Source organism: Lontra canadensis, unplaced genomic scaffold (genome assembly GCF_010015895.1).
Source record: "Lontra canadensis isolate GAN:19392208 unplaced genomic scaffold, GSC_riverotter_1.0 scaffold17, whole genome shotgun sequence".
Classification (NCBI taxonomy): domain Eukaryota; kingdom Metazoa; phylum Chordata; class Mammalia; order Carnivora; family Mustelidae; genus Lontra; species Lontra canadensis.
The window spans coordinates 11,668,972-11,684,184 of NW_022631011.1; the positions used below are offsets into that span (position 1 = coordinate 11,668,972).

General features: G+C 43.1%; 1 protein-coding gene across 28 annotated transcripts in view; it reads right to left on the reverse strand.

Annotated features, from left to right (window-relative positions):
* Positions 1-715: 715 nt before the first annotated feature.
* The window catches only part of DTNA (dystrobrevin alpha), a 355,367-nt gene continuing 340,869 nt past the window's right edge, over positions 716-15,213 (reverse strand). For 16 of the 28 annotated variants that reach the window (XM_032859621.1, XM_032859622.1, XM_032859623.1 and 13 more), the window contains 4 exons: positions 14,591-14,680; positions 12,526-12,694; positions 9,580-9,712; positions 716-1,825 (listed from right to left, as the gene is read on the reverse strand). In XM_032859621.1, the coding sequence (XP_032715512.1) occupies positions 1,685-1,825; positions 9,580-9,712; positions 12,526-12,694; positions 14,591-14,680 (533 nt within the window). In that variant the 3' untranslated portion in view covers positions 716-1,684. Of the gene's footprint in view, positions 4,427-7,372; positions 7,422-9,579; positions 9,713-12,525; positions 12,695-14,590; positions 14,681-15,213 lie in introns of all 28 variants that reach the window. The other 12 variants (XM_032859631.1, XM_032859634.1, XM_032859640.1 and 9 more) reach the window with 3 other exon arrangements.

The window sequence follows — 15,213 nt, forward strand, 5'->3', positions numbered from 1 at the left end:
CCTGCAGAGCCTCTCAGTTTCTTTCTCTAGTGCCTCTTGAGTGTTTATAGCATTTTCATGAACTGTAAATCAACCCCAGACTCTGTGAGCACAGACCTTCAGCACTGTTCCAAGTCAGAGTTCCCAAAAATGCCATTCATGAAGTGTTGGAGCCTGACAGATTCTGCTATGGTTCCTCCAAGGAATTGGCTCCTTATGCAAACAAAACACACAACCCAACACCGGATGGGAATCCAGTGGTTCTTGGAAGAGAAATGAGAATGGAGGGAGTGATTGCCTCTGTGGACTGAGTTTTTGTCCACTCTTTGGAACTTTTAATTTGATTCCTGTTGCTATCAACACGTCGACCTCCAGGGTGTGCTGATTCTCCTTTCTCACGAGCTCTAGCACAGACAAAAGCTACTAATTCATTTATTCATTCACTGGACATATCATTGTGCAGCTCATAATTGCCAAGTACCCGGTTAGATGCTGAGATTCAAAGGATCGAGTCGAGTAACATAAAGAGCTTATAACAGTGTCATATATAAAGCAAGCGCTAAATCGTGAACTCTTCCGTAGGCAGGGAAAAGGGAGATGTTTTGCTGTAGTTAAGACTCAACCGATGGGGCTGCTTCATGCTGCAAGCGCTGACTTGTCTTTCTCCTTTGAACAGACTGACTCCATGTTACTTCAAGAAAGATTCATTGAAAGAAGGAAATAAAAGACACAGATATAGTGTTTTTAAAAACATTTTTTAATGAAGAAATAATTCCATTCCAAAATATAGACACACAATTAAATAGTTTAATCACTTCAAAATATAACATGTCTCCCGGAGGTTCCAGCACGCACACACACACACACAAAACAATACTTAACAGCAATACAAAAAAACCCATACAATAGTAGTTTTGTTACAATACCAGTGAATATTGTGAAATCTTTAGTGTCTCTGAATTGGTTATTTCAAATGGTGTCAAATGACAGTAGTCATAATTAAAAACGTTTTACAGTTAATTAGCCTCAAGATGGAACATTTCTGATTTTTTTTCTCTTTTTGGTTCAAAAGTAAAAATGCCCTTTCTTCTGAGGACACAGTGGAGTTCTTGTTTGTGGCTCCTTGCACGGAATCAAACCAAGGTGATTGCAGCAACCAAAGGTCGCCGTATTTACAAGGTCTATCTACAGTTAACAGCCAAGAACTAATAAGGGCGGACAAAGATGATCAAAATAAAAGCAGACATCAGTGCTAAATTATGATGCAACAGTTTGGCTCATGCATATAAGAAAATACATAGTATATCACAACAAAGGCCACACTCTTATGCAATTCAGTTCACATTACTACTTACAAATGAACCTTCCCTGCCTTATAGAGATCACTCGAGAATCCATTTTTCACAATCTCCAGCACATCTCTCTCTGACCAACTGAACTTACCCTGACTTGCGTCCTGACCAACCGCAACTGATTCCTGAATCTCATACAGCAGATTTTGCCCTCCCGCACTCCCTACCTCCCTCCTTCCCTCCCTCCACATGGCACCATGGGGGTGGTTGGCTGTGTTAGACCAGTGCTCATTAATAGGCCAACATCTCTGGTGGAGATGGATGTGCAATTTATTGTGGAACAAGAAAGAAACAACCCCCGCAAGATAAAACTATCTCACAGACAGGACAGGTGAGACCATCTGGATTTGCACTTAGAACAGGCCCCAAAAGTAAATTTGGAGAGCCAAGGAAAGAACCCCCCCCAAAACCACAAAAACCCAAAACAATTCACGCCATTTTGTCTCGGTTACAGGACAGGGGTGCTTGGGTCTGGTCTCAGTGCTGACGTGGAGCTAAGAGAAAGAAAAGGCGGCTGGTTAGTCAGGAACTGGTCATTGGCGGCAGTTTCCAGAGTCCTTGCAATGGCTTCTACGATGCTAGTGACAACCGTGTCATGGAGTTGGCAATGAAAGCTATGACAAGGGGGAAGGTTATCAGCAAAACGGTTCAAACCTTAGACAAGCATTTTGATGTCAAAACACAGAGTGACAACAGATGTCAGCTCAGTCCAGTCAGGGGCTGAATGCCACTTGCAGCATCCGAGTTCCGAGTTCCAGAATTATCTGGCTATGAGTTAGAGCTGACGGCAATGTAGGTAGCTGGGATGGAGTGGTTTTAAGTACTGAGTATGAGGCACGAGTGGCCACCTGCTCCATCTAGAGAGGTATGGTTTCACAGATGATGGGCGGTGGGAAGGAGATGAACGTTAAGATAAACCAACAAAACTCATAATAAAATCCATCTGTGCAAAGAAATCTGAGAACTGTGCAGTTGTGCCCCTTTGGTGTAAGCCTGTTCTCGGGGACATTTGTCAGGCTGCTTCTCTGGGAGAAGTAGGAAGACGCACATCAACGGACAGCGTGGGCTTCTTACTAACACCAACCGGGAGCTTTGCTATCACCGAGGCAAGCGATTTTGTTCCAAAGGGCAGCCAAGGACGCGGTTTCTGACCAGACGCAGACATGCCCTCTGGAGAGGGACCCAGCAGGTGTCAGGATATCTGTTCTCAGCTGGGCACACACCAATCACTACCTACATGGGGGGTGGGAGAGGGTTTTGGCCAGCCCCGGGAGCAAAATCGAATTGCTGAAGCTTTGAGGTTGACTCAGAGCCTTTCTTGCTTATCCTGAACCAGGACTGTTTAGAGGTTCTATATGCAACTTTATTCTAAAGCAGTGGTTCTCAACCTTTAGAATGCATCAGGAATCACCTGGGGGGCTTCTTAAAGCGCAGATGGCTGGGCCCAATCCCCAGAGTTCCTGATGCAGCAGGACCGGGTTGGGGTTTAAGAATTTGCATTTCTAAATAAATTCCCAAAGTGATGCTGATGCTGCCAGTCCAAGGCCCCCACTTTGAGAGCCACTGTTCTAAATGACGTTCTCTTCTTTCTTTTAAAGGAGACAGGAATTCCAGAGAAGCTGCGCATTTACGTATAATGTATTCAATACGTTGCCGGATTTTATTTCATCCAGTTGTGCAACAAGTAGATCCTGTTGTCATCTCCCCAGAATCCCTAAGGGAGGTCTTTAATGCTCCCTGACAAGGGCCCTCAGAAAGGACCATCCACAGAGCCTTTCATTCTTCCTTCTTTGACTGTGCTTTTTGCCCATCAGCTTTTTGCTGAGGGCAAAATCCCAACTCCACTTAGAAGAGCCCGTTTCCTTACCCATGACCACAGAAGGCTGCATGCAGAACACCAGGTAGCCAGCTAAGGCAATAAACATTCAGAAATAAAAGGAGAATGAGTGTTTGCAAGCACACTTTAAGCCTGTACATTTAAAGCTGAAGGCCTCCAGACAACCTGATAGGGGAAGCTGTGGACGAGCGGTGTGGTTAGACATGCTCCCTAAAGCTGAAACGAGAGGGACGCGCCCTTGGAAGAGCAGAGACAACTTGAGTCCGTGTGGGGGTCGTATGGCACCTGTGGTTTATAAACAGCTTTAGCAACGAGTATTTCAAAACATAGTTCACAGTTTTTAAGAAGATCTGTGCTGATTTTAAAAACTAGAGTCTATATCATTTGAATGTTGCCTTTGTCTTTTTGAATATGATATCTATTTGGAAAAAATATTTACACTAAATTCTATGGCTGATTTGTTAGAGTATCTTGAAAGAAAACAACCCCAAGTTGGAAAGAAGCCCCAAAGACTGGATTATCCTGGTGTGATGGTTCAAGTCATTGCTCACAGACACTGAGACAAATGCAGACAGTGCAGGCCAAGGACCCTTCTTGGCTTCCGGGCTCTGAGTCTGTATACTAAGGTAACAATTCCTTTGGGGTTAGTGTATAATTGCAAGTGGTTGTTCTTTTCCAATTGCTGCGGGGGAAAAAAATGTACAGTGTATAATAAATTGGTTTGCTAAAATCCCAAAGAATTCAGAAATCAAACGTCTAGCTATAAACAGTATTAATATTGTCATTGTAAACTCAACAGTTTCGATAGCATGTGCAAAGGCTTAAAATGCTTGTTAATACTGCCATCGTGAGCAACAGCAGTGTGGTTTTCAGCTTGTGGGTTTTCCTTTTTCTCTCCGTGTGTGTGGTGGTGGCTGTTTTTTTGTTTGTTTCTAATCAGGGATGAGCCATGTTACAAAAGATGTAACTGATAAGTTAGCTTTGAACAGGAGTCAGAAGTCTTTTTTTTTTTTTTTTGTTTCCTTCTCAAAACACACACCTACGAACTACAAATCTTAGAACAAAAAGTTAGCTGCGCTCTGGTTGGCAGAACGCGCCTCTAAGGGTGGGGGTCTGTCGGGAGTGGCTGCGCAGGGGGGCTCCTCTTGCCGCTGAGGCTGCTGCCCGGCGTGTCTTCTCCTCTCTGGGGGTGGGTGCGGGGCTCTCCTTCATCACCAGCTTTCGTGTTACCTTCATCATCTGTCTGACTATAGCTCGCCTGGGAATAAGGAACGTGTAACTTTTTTTTAAAAGATGAAAACTGTTCCCTAAGTTAGGGTATCGAAGCTTAGGGTTCTCCCCAGCAACCCCTCCCGCCCTGCCCCAACACACATATATTCACACACTCTCTCTCCTCCCTTCCTCTGACAATCAGGAGCCAAGGTCCTGGGACATGGTGTGCCATCGCTCCTTCTGAAAGAGAGGACAGGAGTCCTCTGTGTTGGGTCTCTTGCTTAATGGGAGCTTGAGGCATCTGGAGGTAGAAGCAAGGCAAACGGAAATGTTTGTGCAGATGAGACCAGTAACCTACCATCAAAATGCCATGGTAATTAGAAAAAAAAAAAATCCACTTTTGATTGTCCAAGCCCCCAGTTTCTGAAGTTATGATGTGGCTGGCCAAGGAGAGTGGTGTACCGTCTGGGGACGTGGGATGGAAAAGGGACAAATCCAAGATCTCAGTCTGCCAAATGGAGTTTTGGTGGATTCTTAAATTTAGTGTTAAATGTTACGTATACTGTATCTCTTCCAAAGAGGCTTGTTGAAAGGCAAGGTTTTACTCTGTTCACTGCTGTTAGTACTGATGACTGCATATTTATTTTCAAATAGCTTTTTTTTGAGCCAGAGGGTGGGTCTTTTATTTGTCGGGGTTCCAACCTCTGTTCCTTCCCCGTGTAGGGCTCTGCCCTGGTGGACACCTAATTGACTTGCAGCGGGGAAGCTGGCTTCCAGACCCTTGGATAAGAAATGCACAGCCTTGAGGCAATTTCTGGTCTTGTTGCATGGTCAGAAAGCCCAAACCAATTGATTTCCATAGCACAAACTGTTCTAAGATTTCAGCTCTATTTCTTGGCTACATCTAGAACTAGGATAGAACTAGCTGCAAAGATGAAAAGCCACTGGCTTTTGGATGGATCCGTAAGGTTTTAAATACCTTTTGCCTAAGTGGCTGATTTCATGACAGGCTAGCTCATATCTAGAGTCCCGTGGAACCCCAGCTCAGTAGCCACACAATGTAGTAAATGGCAGAGGCCGCAATGGTTTCCATTTCTCACCACCAAATTGACAACAAAGGTTGTAAACAGTGGCTTAAGAACTTTCAGAGTACTGAAATCTTTGGCTTTTCAGTAGAAGACCCAAATGCCACTTCTTATCTGAGTTTATGTCAAGGACATTTCATTAGTTTAAGAAAATATTTTTCTAGGAACTAGTGACTGATGTTTAAATAATGTGCAGAATAAAAATGATCCACTGTGGCCACTAAGAGAAAGAAAATGCTGTGAAAGGAGATGCTTGCTCCTTTGGGACTAGATCTGTTATAACAGGAGTAGATGTTTTAAAAAATGGCTCCTGGGAATTGTTTCCACTGTGGTCATCATGACTCAGGAGAGCACGGGCTGTGGCATTCTCAAATCCAAGGGACGGAGACCAGAATACATAGTCAGTTACACAGATACAGCCTCAGAGCTCGTAAAGTATATTTCATCATAGCAGCTCTGCCATGATGTCTACTTGCTTAATCCTAAGGCGAGGACTGAGACACGAGGTTGGTAATGCATGAGCTAGGATTATTCTCTGCAAGTTGATTTGTCATTTAAGAGAAGTAGATCCCTTTTTAAACTTAGCAGACAGAGCTGACTTTATGACCAGCTGTACTACAGACATCTGGGAGTCCACAGCTGGGAAAGACTGTGTCACTAAGTAGATACGAGCCCTTGGGCTCCTCCAGCCAGCAACTGGGAGAGGTGTATCTACTTGGAACTGTAATGGGGGACAGCTAAATGGCCATTAGCTGGAGCCGGAGACACCATCTACACTTACAAGACAGGGTAGCCAAAAGTGTATAAAATCTCTGCACACGGCAGAGTCCTAGCTTTGTTTATAAAAATACAGAGAGCAAGCTAGTTCTGAGTCCCGGGCCGGGGGGCTTCCCCTACACTCACGTAGCAACTCCAGCAGCTCACTGGGACTGAAAAGCTTGTGAAGCAGTGAGCGCAGTGCCGGGCACGTACATGTGCGCTCACAATAAATTATGGTGTGTCTGGCACCATGTTAAGCTCTTTATAAACTACATCCCAATGAAGACAACTCCACTACGAGGTAAGTATTATGTTATATGTTGTGCAGAGGGAACAGAAGTTCAGAGGGGTTTAATAATTTGTCAGGGTTAGGAGGCCACGATTTGGTGGCACCCCTATTGAAATTGGGGCCATCGGAGTCCAGGCTCTGAGCTTTAAACTGTTACACTCCAGTTGTCCTGCCAGTCAAGTGCCAGTCTCTCTACACAATCACGTGACTGATGATTTTCCATGTAAGTTACTAGGCCCCTGGGGTTGGGGAATCACATGCCACATAAATGATATTTTAAATTAAGCTGTATCTTGCTGAATTCCACAATGCATTTGAATTGGTTATTTCAAAGATAAAAGGCTACAGAAGTTGCCCCCTCTGTTTCACTTCTTTTGTTTTCTTTAGCAACGCATGGTTTTGCCTTCACTTGTTAAGGTGCACACATTTGGTCTCTGGGTCCTGAACACAGCACGACTCTGAGGCTGGCCCAGCTCTGGATATGCTGAGCTTGCCTGGACTTTCCCTTGTCAAGTGATGGAGAAGCTGCAAAGTCAGGTGCTGTTAGGGACCAGTGATGGGGCCCTCCAGCCCTGGAGGATTTCTGGGGCATCTCTGGTGTTATAGAAGTGTCTGTGCCAATTTTCCTAATTAATAGAGTAAAAAGTCAATTCCCAAGGTTGTCTGCCAAGTCTCCCCTGGGTTCTAATGAAATGCTCCATAGGCCGGGATGATTCTTTGACATCAGGAGGGAAGGAGGATATTTGTGACACAGGAACGCAGAAAACACCTAAGACAGAGTGGTTGTGAACTGAGGTTACTAGTTATCAGAATTCAGTGTACGGTGGCCACATTTCCTCCTAAATAAGACAGTACTTACTTGAGAGGAGAGTGATAAAAGGATATTGTATTCAACCTTGCAAGCTGACCTGCGGGTGACAAAGGACACAAACAAGAAAGGTGACATGTCAAGTCTGTGATGCGGTCAAGCTGGTGAATTATTTGGTTGGAAGCCATGCAGAAGGACAGAGAGTGAGAGTTCAATGAATGAAAATAGCATTCTGACCCATCAGGGAACCATATGCTCACAGAAGAGTCAAGGAACGCCACTTCAGCCTTCTCTAGGGCATATGCCTTGAGTAGGGACACACAGGCCTACTATCATCTCCTACACCTTTTCTTTACCTTTCCCTTGAAGTTGCTGGGCATGGAAAGGAGAGAAGGGGCTTAAGATTAACCAGAGATGGCAAAGACTCCAATTGCACCTTAAGCTATTAATAGCATTTCCCTTCATTTTATTTATAGAAGGTTAAATTTAATATAATTAATATATAATCAATATAAATATAATTAATATAATTATAATATAATTAATATAATATAAATAAATATAATTTAGTATTCTATACGAAATGACTATCCCCTGTTAAAAAAACAACTGGGAACTTCAGTGACTGTTGTCACCAACATCCAGAAACCAATATGGGCTCGAAGAGGGAGGCTTAACAGGCGCCGCTAACAGCATGAACCAGAACACTGATTATTTAACCACATCCCTCTTTCCCTCTTGGCAGCAGAGCCAGATAAAGCTCATGTAGGAATGCCATCCCTCAGCACTCCCAGAGACACCCTGTGGTGTGTAGTCACCCAGGCTAATTTCCTTCTGTGGACGGGCCATAGATGTGGCAAAGAGCATTCTCCATGGTTCTCCACTTCCGGCAACTTTTTCTGTAGTGTTGAAGCGTGGCTTTACCTATATATATAGTCACTGATTTTTTTCTTTTTTGGGGGGGTGGGAATGGGGTATGATGAGGCCTTCATTTTGGCTGTTTCTAAAATACGGTTGTTAAACTGAAAAGGCTAATGGGGCATCCAAATAGGCAAAACCTTTGTTTTATATTGTTGGGATGGGGTTGGGACGCTTCAGTCGCTCTCTTGCTACATTCTTCTTGGGAAAATATTTTTAAAACAATTCATAAACATATTCTGAGAAGTAGAGATAATGTATTCTATCTGCTTCTCTTTCCTTTACTAATGGAGTAAGAGAGAAAGCCACTGCTCATCTTAAAAATATGGAGGAGGCTTGTCTGGCCACTGGACAGAAAGCCCGACATGAAGAAATATCCCGTGGGGCCTCGTGCGGGGGGGCAGTAGGTCTCAACCAGGCAAACATCCCTGAGCTCCCAGAACCTCAAGAAAACACCTGTGAATCACAGGGAAGAGAAACACACAAGCAAGACCAACAGGGCAGTAAAAAATCTCCATGGGGAAAATGTATCCCCTTCGGGATGACTTACTAATTACACTTATTACCAGTTGTGTGTGTTATGTTTGGTGAATTCTCAGCTGGATTAATAACATACCCCAGTATATACGACAATCTGTCCATCCACACCCTGCTAAACGCAGGGCCTACAGTTTTCCTCTACCTTTCTTGGAGAGATGTGATACTCTCCTACCGACTTATTTTGACATGAGGTGGGCAGGGAAGGCGGCTGAGGACAAAGGATTCAAGGGAAGAGATATATTTATACTTACTCAGTTTCTTCAGGCCTTGTTCTTTACATTTTCTTTTTTTAATCTAAGAGAAATTGCATCTTTCCCAATGATCTTAGAGGAGTATAAATCGTTAGTCACTATGTTTCCCCTAAAGGGACAAGGTCTTTTTCACTTTCCAGATCAGAATTTCTAAGAATTCACGGTGAACAGTATAGCTCTAAGAAGTATTTAAAATTTTACAACTGCTTAGAATATGTGGCTTAAGGAATGCAATCAGAATATTCTGGAGAGGGGCGCCTGGGTGGCTTAGTGGGTTAAGCCTCTGCCTTCGGCTCAGGTCATGGTCTCAGGGTCCTGGGATCGAGCCCTCTACTCAGCAGGGAGCCTGCTTCCTCCTCTCTCTCTGCCTGCCTCTTGGCCTACTTGTGGTCTCTGTCAAATAAATAAATAAAATCTTAAAAAAAAAAAAAAAAAGAATATTCTGGAGAGGGAGGGTGGAAGAAAGGAGAAGGGACGGATTTTCTGAGTGATGTAAAAGACCCGGCTACCGAGGGGTGGGGTGCTGGGGTCGGGCCTGGCTGCCCATACCTGGTAGGCTTCATCTTGTAACTTCTGTTTCAGGTACTCCTCCATCTTGAGCTCATTCTCCAGCTGCCGGACTGAGTCGTTTTCATAGTTCTCATCGTCTGGCCGCACGTAGGGGTCCCCGTCTTCTGAGACCCTGGGAACAGACCACAAATGGTGTTTAGGAGCAAATCTTAAATGTAGGCGTGGAATGCATGTGTTAGCTGTGGTTTCCGGCCCCAATTAACTGAGTCCCCGAATTCTCTTCTTGGCTTCAATTCACTTCAATTCAACATCTTCTGTTACCTAACAGAAAATAAAAAAAAAAAAAACAATAAACCCCCCCAAAACCCAAAAAAACAAAACACAAACGTTGGAAGTTTGGAGAAATGAATGATCAAGGCATTCTCATATGTAATTTTTCTAAGGCATTCTGATGATCCTTGGTCATCTGTGTTTTCCTCTGGTTTACAGAAGTGAATTGCCTTTAAAGTGTTTGTCAATCTTAAAAGAGGTGGCCTTATCTTTGGAGAGGATATAGTTTTCCCAATCTGCGGGCCTTTTTAATTTTTTTAAAGATGGAATCCAAGAACACTTTCTATAAGGAAAGTGAGCCCTCTAGTGAAATAACGATTAAGGACATTTGTTCATAATTTACCCCCTCTTTGTGCTGGGACATGCACCCATGTACTTTATTTTTTACAATAGATTAAGTCTTAGAATAATCAGCTCATGGATGTCTGGGAGGTCATACTTGAACCCATAGCTCTTGATCTTAAAAAATCCATACTAGTTCTGAATCTAAGAAATCGTCTCAAATTGTTCAAGTCTATCATGAGATAAAGAGCGAAGAATGATCTCATTCACTAATGTGTGACTCTATTCGCATCTCTCCTTCCCCGTTTATAAAAACCCTTTCTGAGACTAAACATAAATTCACTACCTAAATCATATGACTAAAATATTCTCAGAGTAAAACCCGGTGTCTGTTTATATTGGACAGATATTAAGACATGCCCTAAAGTGAAGAGAGCGATCAAGTAGACGTTTCTGAGCTGGAACTTAAATGCCACTGTTCATGTTTATTTATATCTGTACAACATGTTCTCATTATTTTTAGAGGTTTGGGGCCAGCCTAAATAGGACTGCGAGACCTCTGTGAACGTTCCCTTCCCAAGTCCCACAGCCTGGTGGTAGCTGATACTGTCACCAGAGTGCTGGGGACAGTGGAGTGGGGTAGATATAGCTACAGTCTTGGATTTTTGGATTAGAACAAGAAAACTTCAGGTAAGCGCATGTAAATGCTTCATTCTGAAAAATCAGATAGGTTACTTACCAGACTACATTGCCAACAGTTAATTCACCATTTTCAGTAAGAAGCAAATCAGATAATTCTAAATTATAGAGGAAAGGACAGGAAAGCAAACCAAAAGGAAAAGCAGCAGCCTACTGCTACTTAAAGTTATGTTAGAACTGTTTTGTTTGCATCTCTCCGCCTGCCTTTTCACCACCCGCTTTCCAACCACATCTTTTTATAGTTCCCCATTACTACTGGTCTACTCACTACTTGGATTGAGATCCAAAACACCAGAAAGGCCTCTGGTTCGTTTCTTCTTTGGGTCCTGAAAATGGCCGGTTTACTTTTTGTAGACTAGTCTGCAGCATTTTTCACATTAAGCACCATCACCTTCCTGGTCTGTAATGCTCGGGGAACCCCTTTGTAACCCCCCAGTGAGCCTCTCTGTCCACCTTTCCCACGGCTACCTGAGCCCCCCTCTCTTGCAGGCTCCCCTTGCTTCCCAGCCTTCCTTCCCACCCACGCTGGGCTCAAGCAAGCCTGCCCTAGGGCCTCCCCCTTTGCTTCTCAGCTTTGGGTTCCTAGGCCTGTCTGCTTTGAGTTTGAGCTGATCCAGGGACACAGACAAGTCTAGAGGGGATGTCATGGGTTCTGCTGCTATCTGTCAAGCCACAGAAGCCTGATTGGATGAAAATCTTTGCAAAGTGCCTTTCAAAGGTCAGATTTACACACACTCAACAAGTCCACCAGATTGGATTTCTTTATAATGAGGATTTAGACATTCATTGATTTCAATCCCAGGTACTTAGATAACATTGTTCACACACATTCTGAAGAGAGGCCTCTCCAGCATCACCTGGTCCTCTACGGGCAAATACAGTACATTTAGAAGGTAGGATGATTTATCTCCTGAGTGAGTCTGTGAGTCCCGAAAGGCAGAGAGGGATTCCTTAATACTATTTTGAGTACACCTAGCCCTGCGCCTTGGGCTTGCCAGGCTCTCAAGAAGCACTGGCTGGTTTTGGTTATGGCTATTCTGGGTAGTATGAGGCGGAAAAGTCCCAACACCCAAATTTTTTATTTTTTATTTTTTAAATTTTTATTTATTTATTTTTTTAAAGATTTTATTTATTTATTTGACAGAGAGAAATCACAAGTAAGCAGAGAGGCAGGCAGAGAGAGAGAGGAGGAAGCAGGCTCCCTGCTGAGCAGAAAGCCCGATGCGGGGCTCGAACCCAGGACCTGGGATCATGACCTGAGCCGAAGGCAGTGGCTTAACCCACTGAGCCACCCAGGCGCCCCTATTTTTTATTTTTTTAATAAACTTATAATGTATTTTTATCCCCAAGGGTACAGGTCTGTGAATCGCCAGGTTTACACACTTCACAGCACTCACCATAGCACATACCCTCCCCAATGTCCATTACCCCACCCCCCTCTCCTGACCCCCCTCCCCCCAGCAACCCTCAGTTTGTTTTGTGAGATTAAGAGTCACTTATGGTTCCAACACCCAATTTAATGTAGCATCCATCCTTCTATCTCATCTGTTAGAAAAAGAAAACTTCATCATCCTTTTCTGAAATAAAGAATGAAGCAACTACGTTTCTATTTTGCCGTATTTTCTACAGAGTGTTGTGTTCCTGAGAAAGACCCCCCCAGCCGAAGATACTCACACGTCACTGCGCATGGTGCTGGGGGGGGTGCTGCCGTGGAGGTACCCAGGTTTCCGGGCATGGATTTGCGCTAGAAAAGCCTTTTCCGAGGTGGGCGATGGAACCAGATCCTCAAACTGAGTTCGTGTAAATTCAGAATCCACGTTACTCTCTGTTTCACTCCCCACCTCTGTTAGGTACCATGGAAGAAATGAAGAATGACTTAGATTTTTTTTTTAGTGATTGGCAAATAAGAGGGCTGCTGGGCTTAACATAAGTCAGCCTGTGCTGTGGAAAACATTAACCAGTTGTGGTACATAAGTCAGGTGAGTTTATTATCTTTTTTTTCCAAAATGCCATTTGATATTGACATGAATTTCTAGAAAATCATTAGGTATATACAATATATACAATATTGTATTTTTTAATCTCAAACATATTGAGGAGTTTCTGTGTCTTGACTGAACTAATTTCTTTTTTTTTTAAGATTTTATTTATTTATTTGACAGACATGGATCACAAGTAAGCAGAGAGGCAGGCAAAAAGAGAGATAAGGAAGCAGGCTTCCTGCCCAATGCGGGGGGCTCGATCCCAGGACCCTGGGATCATGACCTGAGCTGAAGGCAGAGGCTTTAACCCACTGAGCCACCCAGGTGCTCCAGAATTAATTTCTTAATACATCTGTTTTGCCCCTTCTACAAAAGTCTTCATGAGAACTGCTGTTACTTTTGCTTACTATTACTTTATGATTTTATTTATTTATTTGACAGGCAGAGATCACAAATAGGCAGAGAGGCAGGCAGAGAGAGAGGAGGAAGCAGGCTCCCTGCTGAGTAGAGAGCCTGATGCAGGGCTCTTTCCCAGGACCTGAGATCATGACCTGAGCTGAAGGCAGAGGCTTAACCCACTGAGCCACCCAGGTGCCCCTTACTATTACTTTAATACAGGAAATATAAAACTAAGATAATACATTCATTTAATATCTCAAAGTATTGTGAGTATAAACTGATAGTATTTGAAGCTTCCACAATGAGAACGTTTTAGTCACCATGCGCTAGGGCTGTGGGTAGACGCCATTAGTTGTGATGTATTAACTACTGCCATTTTTATCCTACTTGGTAATCTTAATTTAGACTAGCAGCAACAATTTTTATTACTTTAATTCTTATTATAGAGGCTTTAAGAAACTTAAATCCAGAATCTTTTTAATATTGAAGTTATATTTCTTTTTTTATATATAATTTTTATTTATTTATTTGACACAGAGAGAGAGAGAGAGAGAGCACAAGCAGACAGAGTAGCAGGCAGAGGGAGAGGGAGAGGGAGAAGCAGGCTTCCCGCTGAACAGGTTGCTGGACGTAGGGCTTGATCCCAGGACCCCGGGATCATGACCTGAGCTGAAGGCAGCTGCTTAACCAACTGAGCCACCCAGGCACCCCTTAAAGTTGTATTTCTTATAATTGTTTAATCTCAAACTTTGTGACTGTCAGACAACTATCTTGCTGGGAGGCTAAAGGAACAGATGAGATGTATTAGTAACTGGTAAAATATTTATCTGCATAGTCATGCTGTTAAAGTTTTAAAAACTGTGTAGTATTATTAGAATAAAGAGTCCCTCTCAATGTCATGCTCTTTATTTTCTGGAAAGATCTTTCTTTGGACATATTGCAAAGGTAAATTTCCATTTAGCCTCATTCAAATAGCCATGCATTCCCAATGAACAGAGTTTAAATGAGTAAATAAAACATTTGACTTTAAGAAATAACTTTAGCATCGTGTCACTTTGGATCATGATATTATACCTTACAAATATCAGATATTACAAAAACTAGGTTTACAAGTCAATTTTGGTATATTTCTTTATTCCTCTCTGTATTTTTCAAACTTTCTGCATTGAGCATGTATTAACCGTCTTCCAATCTGTGAAATATAAATAGTACTAAAAAGTCTGAATATACCAACAAAGTATCACATAGATCTTTAGTATATCTTTTCCTACTTGACAATGAGATCTCTAACAGAGGCCCCTAGCACTTATCGGTCCCTCTGCCATGAACGGACAGCCTAGAGGAGACTGGGGACTCACCCGAATTCAGCTCTTTCACGAGAGAGGACATGGTGTTAGTGATGGAATCTGCAGCAACTAGTAAGTCATTCCTTAAATTTCTTCTTGAACCTTGAGTGAAGAAGAAATGATAATTTAAAAAAAAAAACAAAAAAAACATAGCTTGTCCTCCCCCCCCCCAAATTTTTATGCAGTTTATCATTTACATTGATAATCCTGAAGCAAGAGAACTTCAAAGACTTCTCCTTTTCAGAAGTGCTTTGATTCCTTTTCTGAAACAATACATTGTACTTAGGGCAGTGGCCACAGATGACGGAGGGGTTCATTCAACTTATTGTGCAAATCAGGACAAGTTTGCGAGTAAAAGGGGCTGGCCATAATAATAAGACTAGGTGACCTGCCATAAACTGGGATGGTCCCAGGTCAGCTAGTATCCATAGCCGCTTCTTTTTAGGAAAACTCACATGGATGTAAAGTCTGGTTTTGCCGGGAGAGCTGCACCTTCCCAGCTGCTGCTACTGTTTCTGCCATGACCTGGTGGCCAGCACATGGGATTCTGATCTCCATCACCACAGCCTCTGTTTCTCATCAGGGCTCCTGGAGTTCCCCCTACCTCTGGGGGTATCTCTGGGGGAGTGGGAACC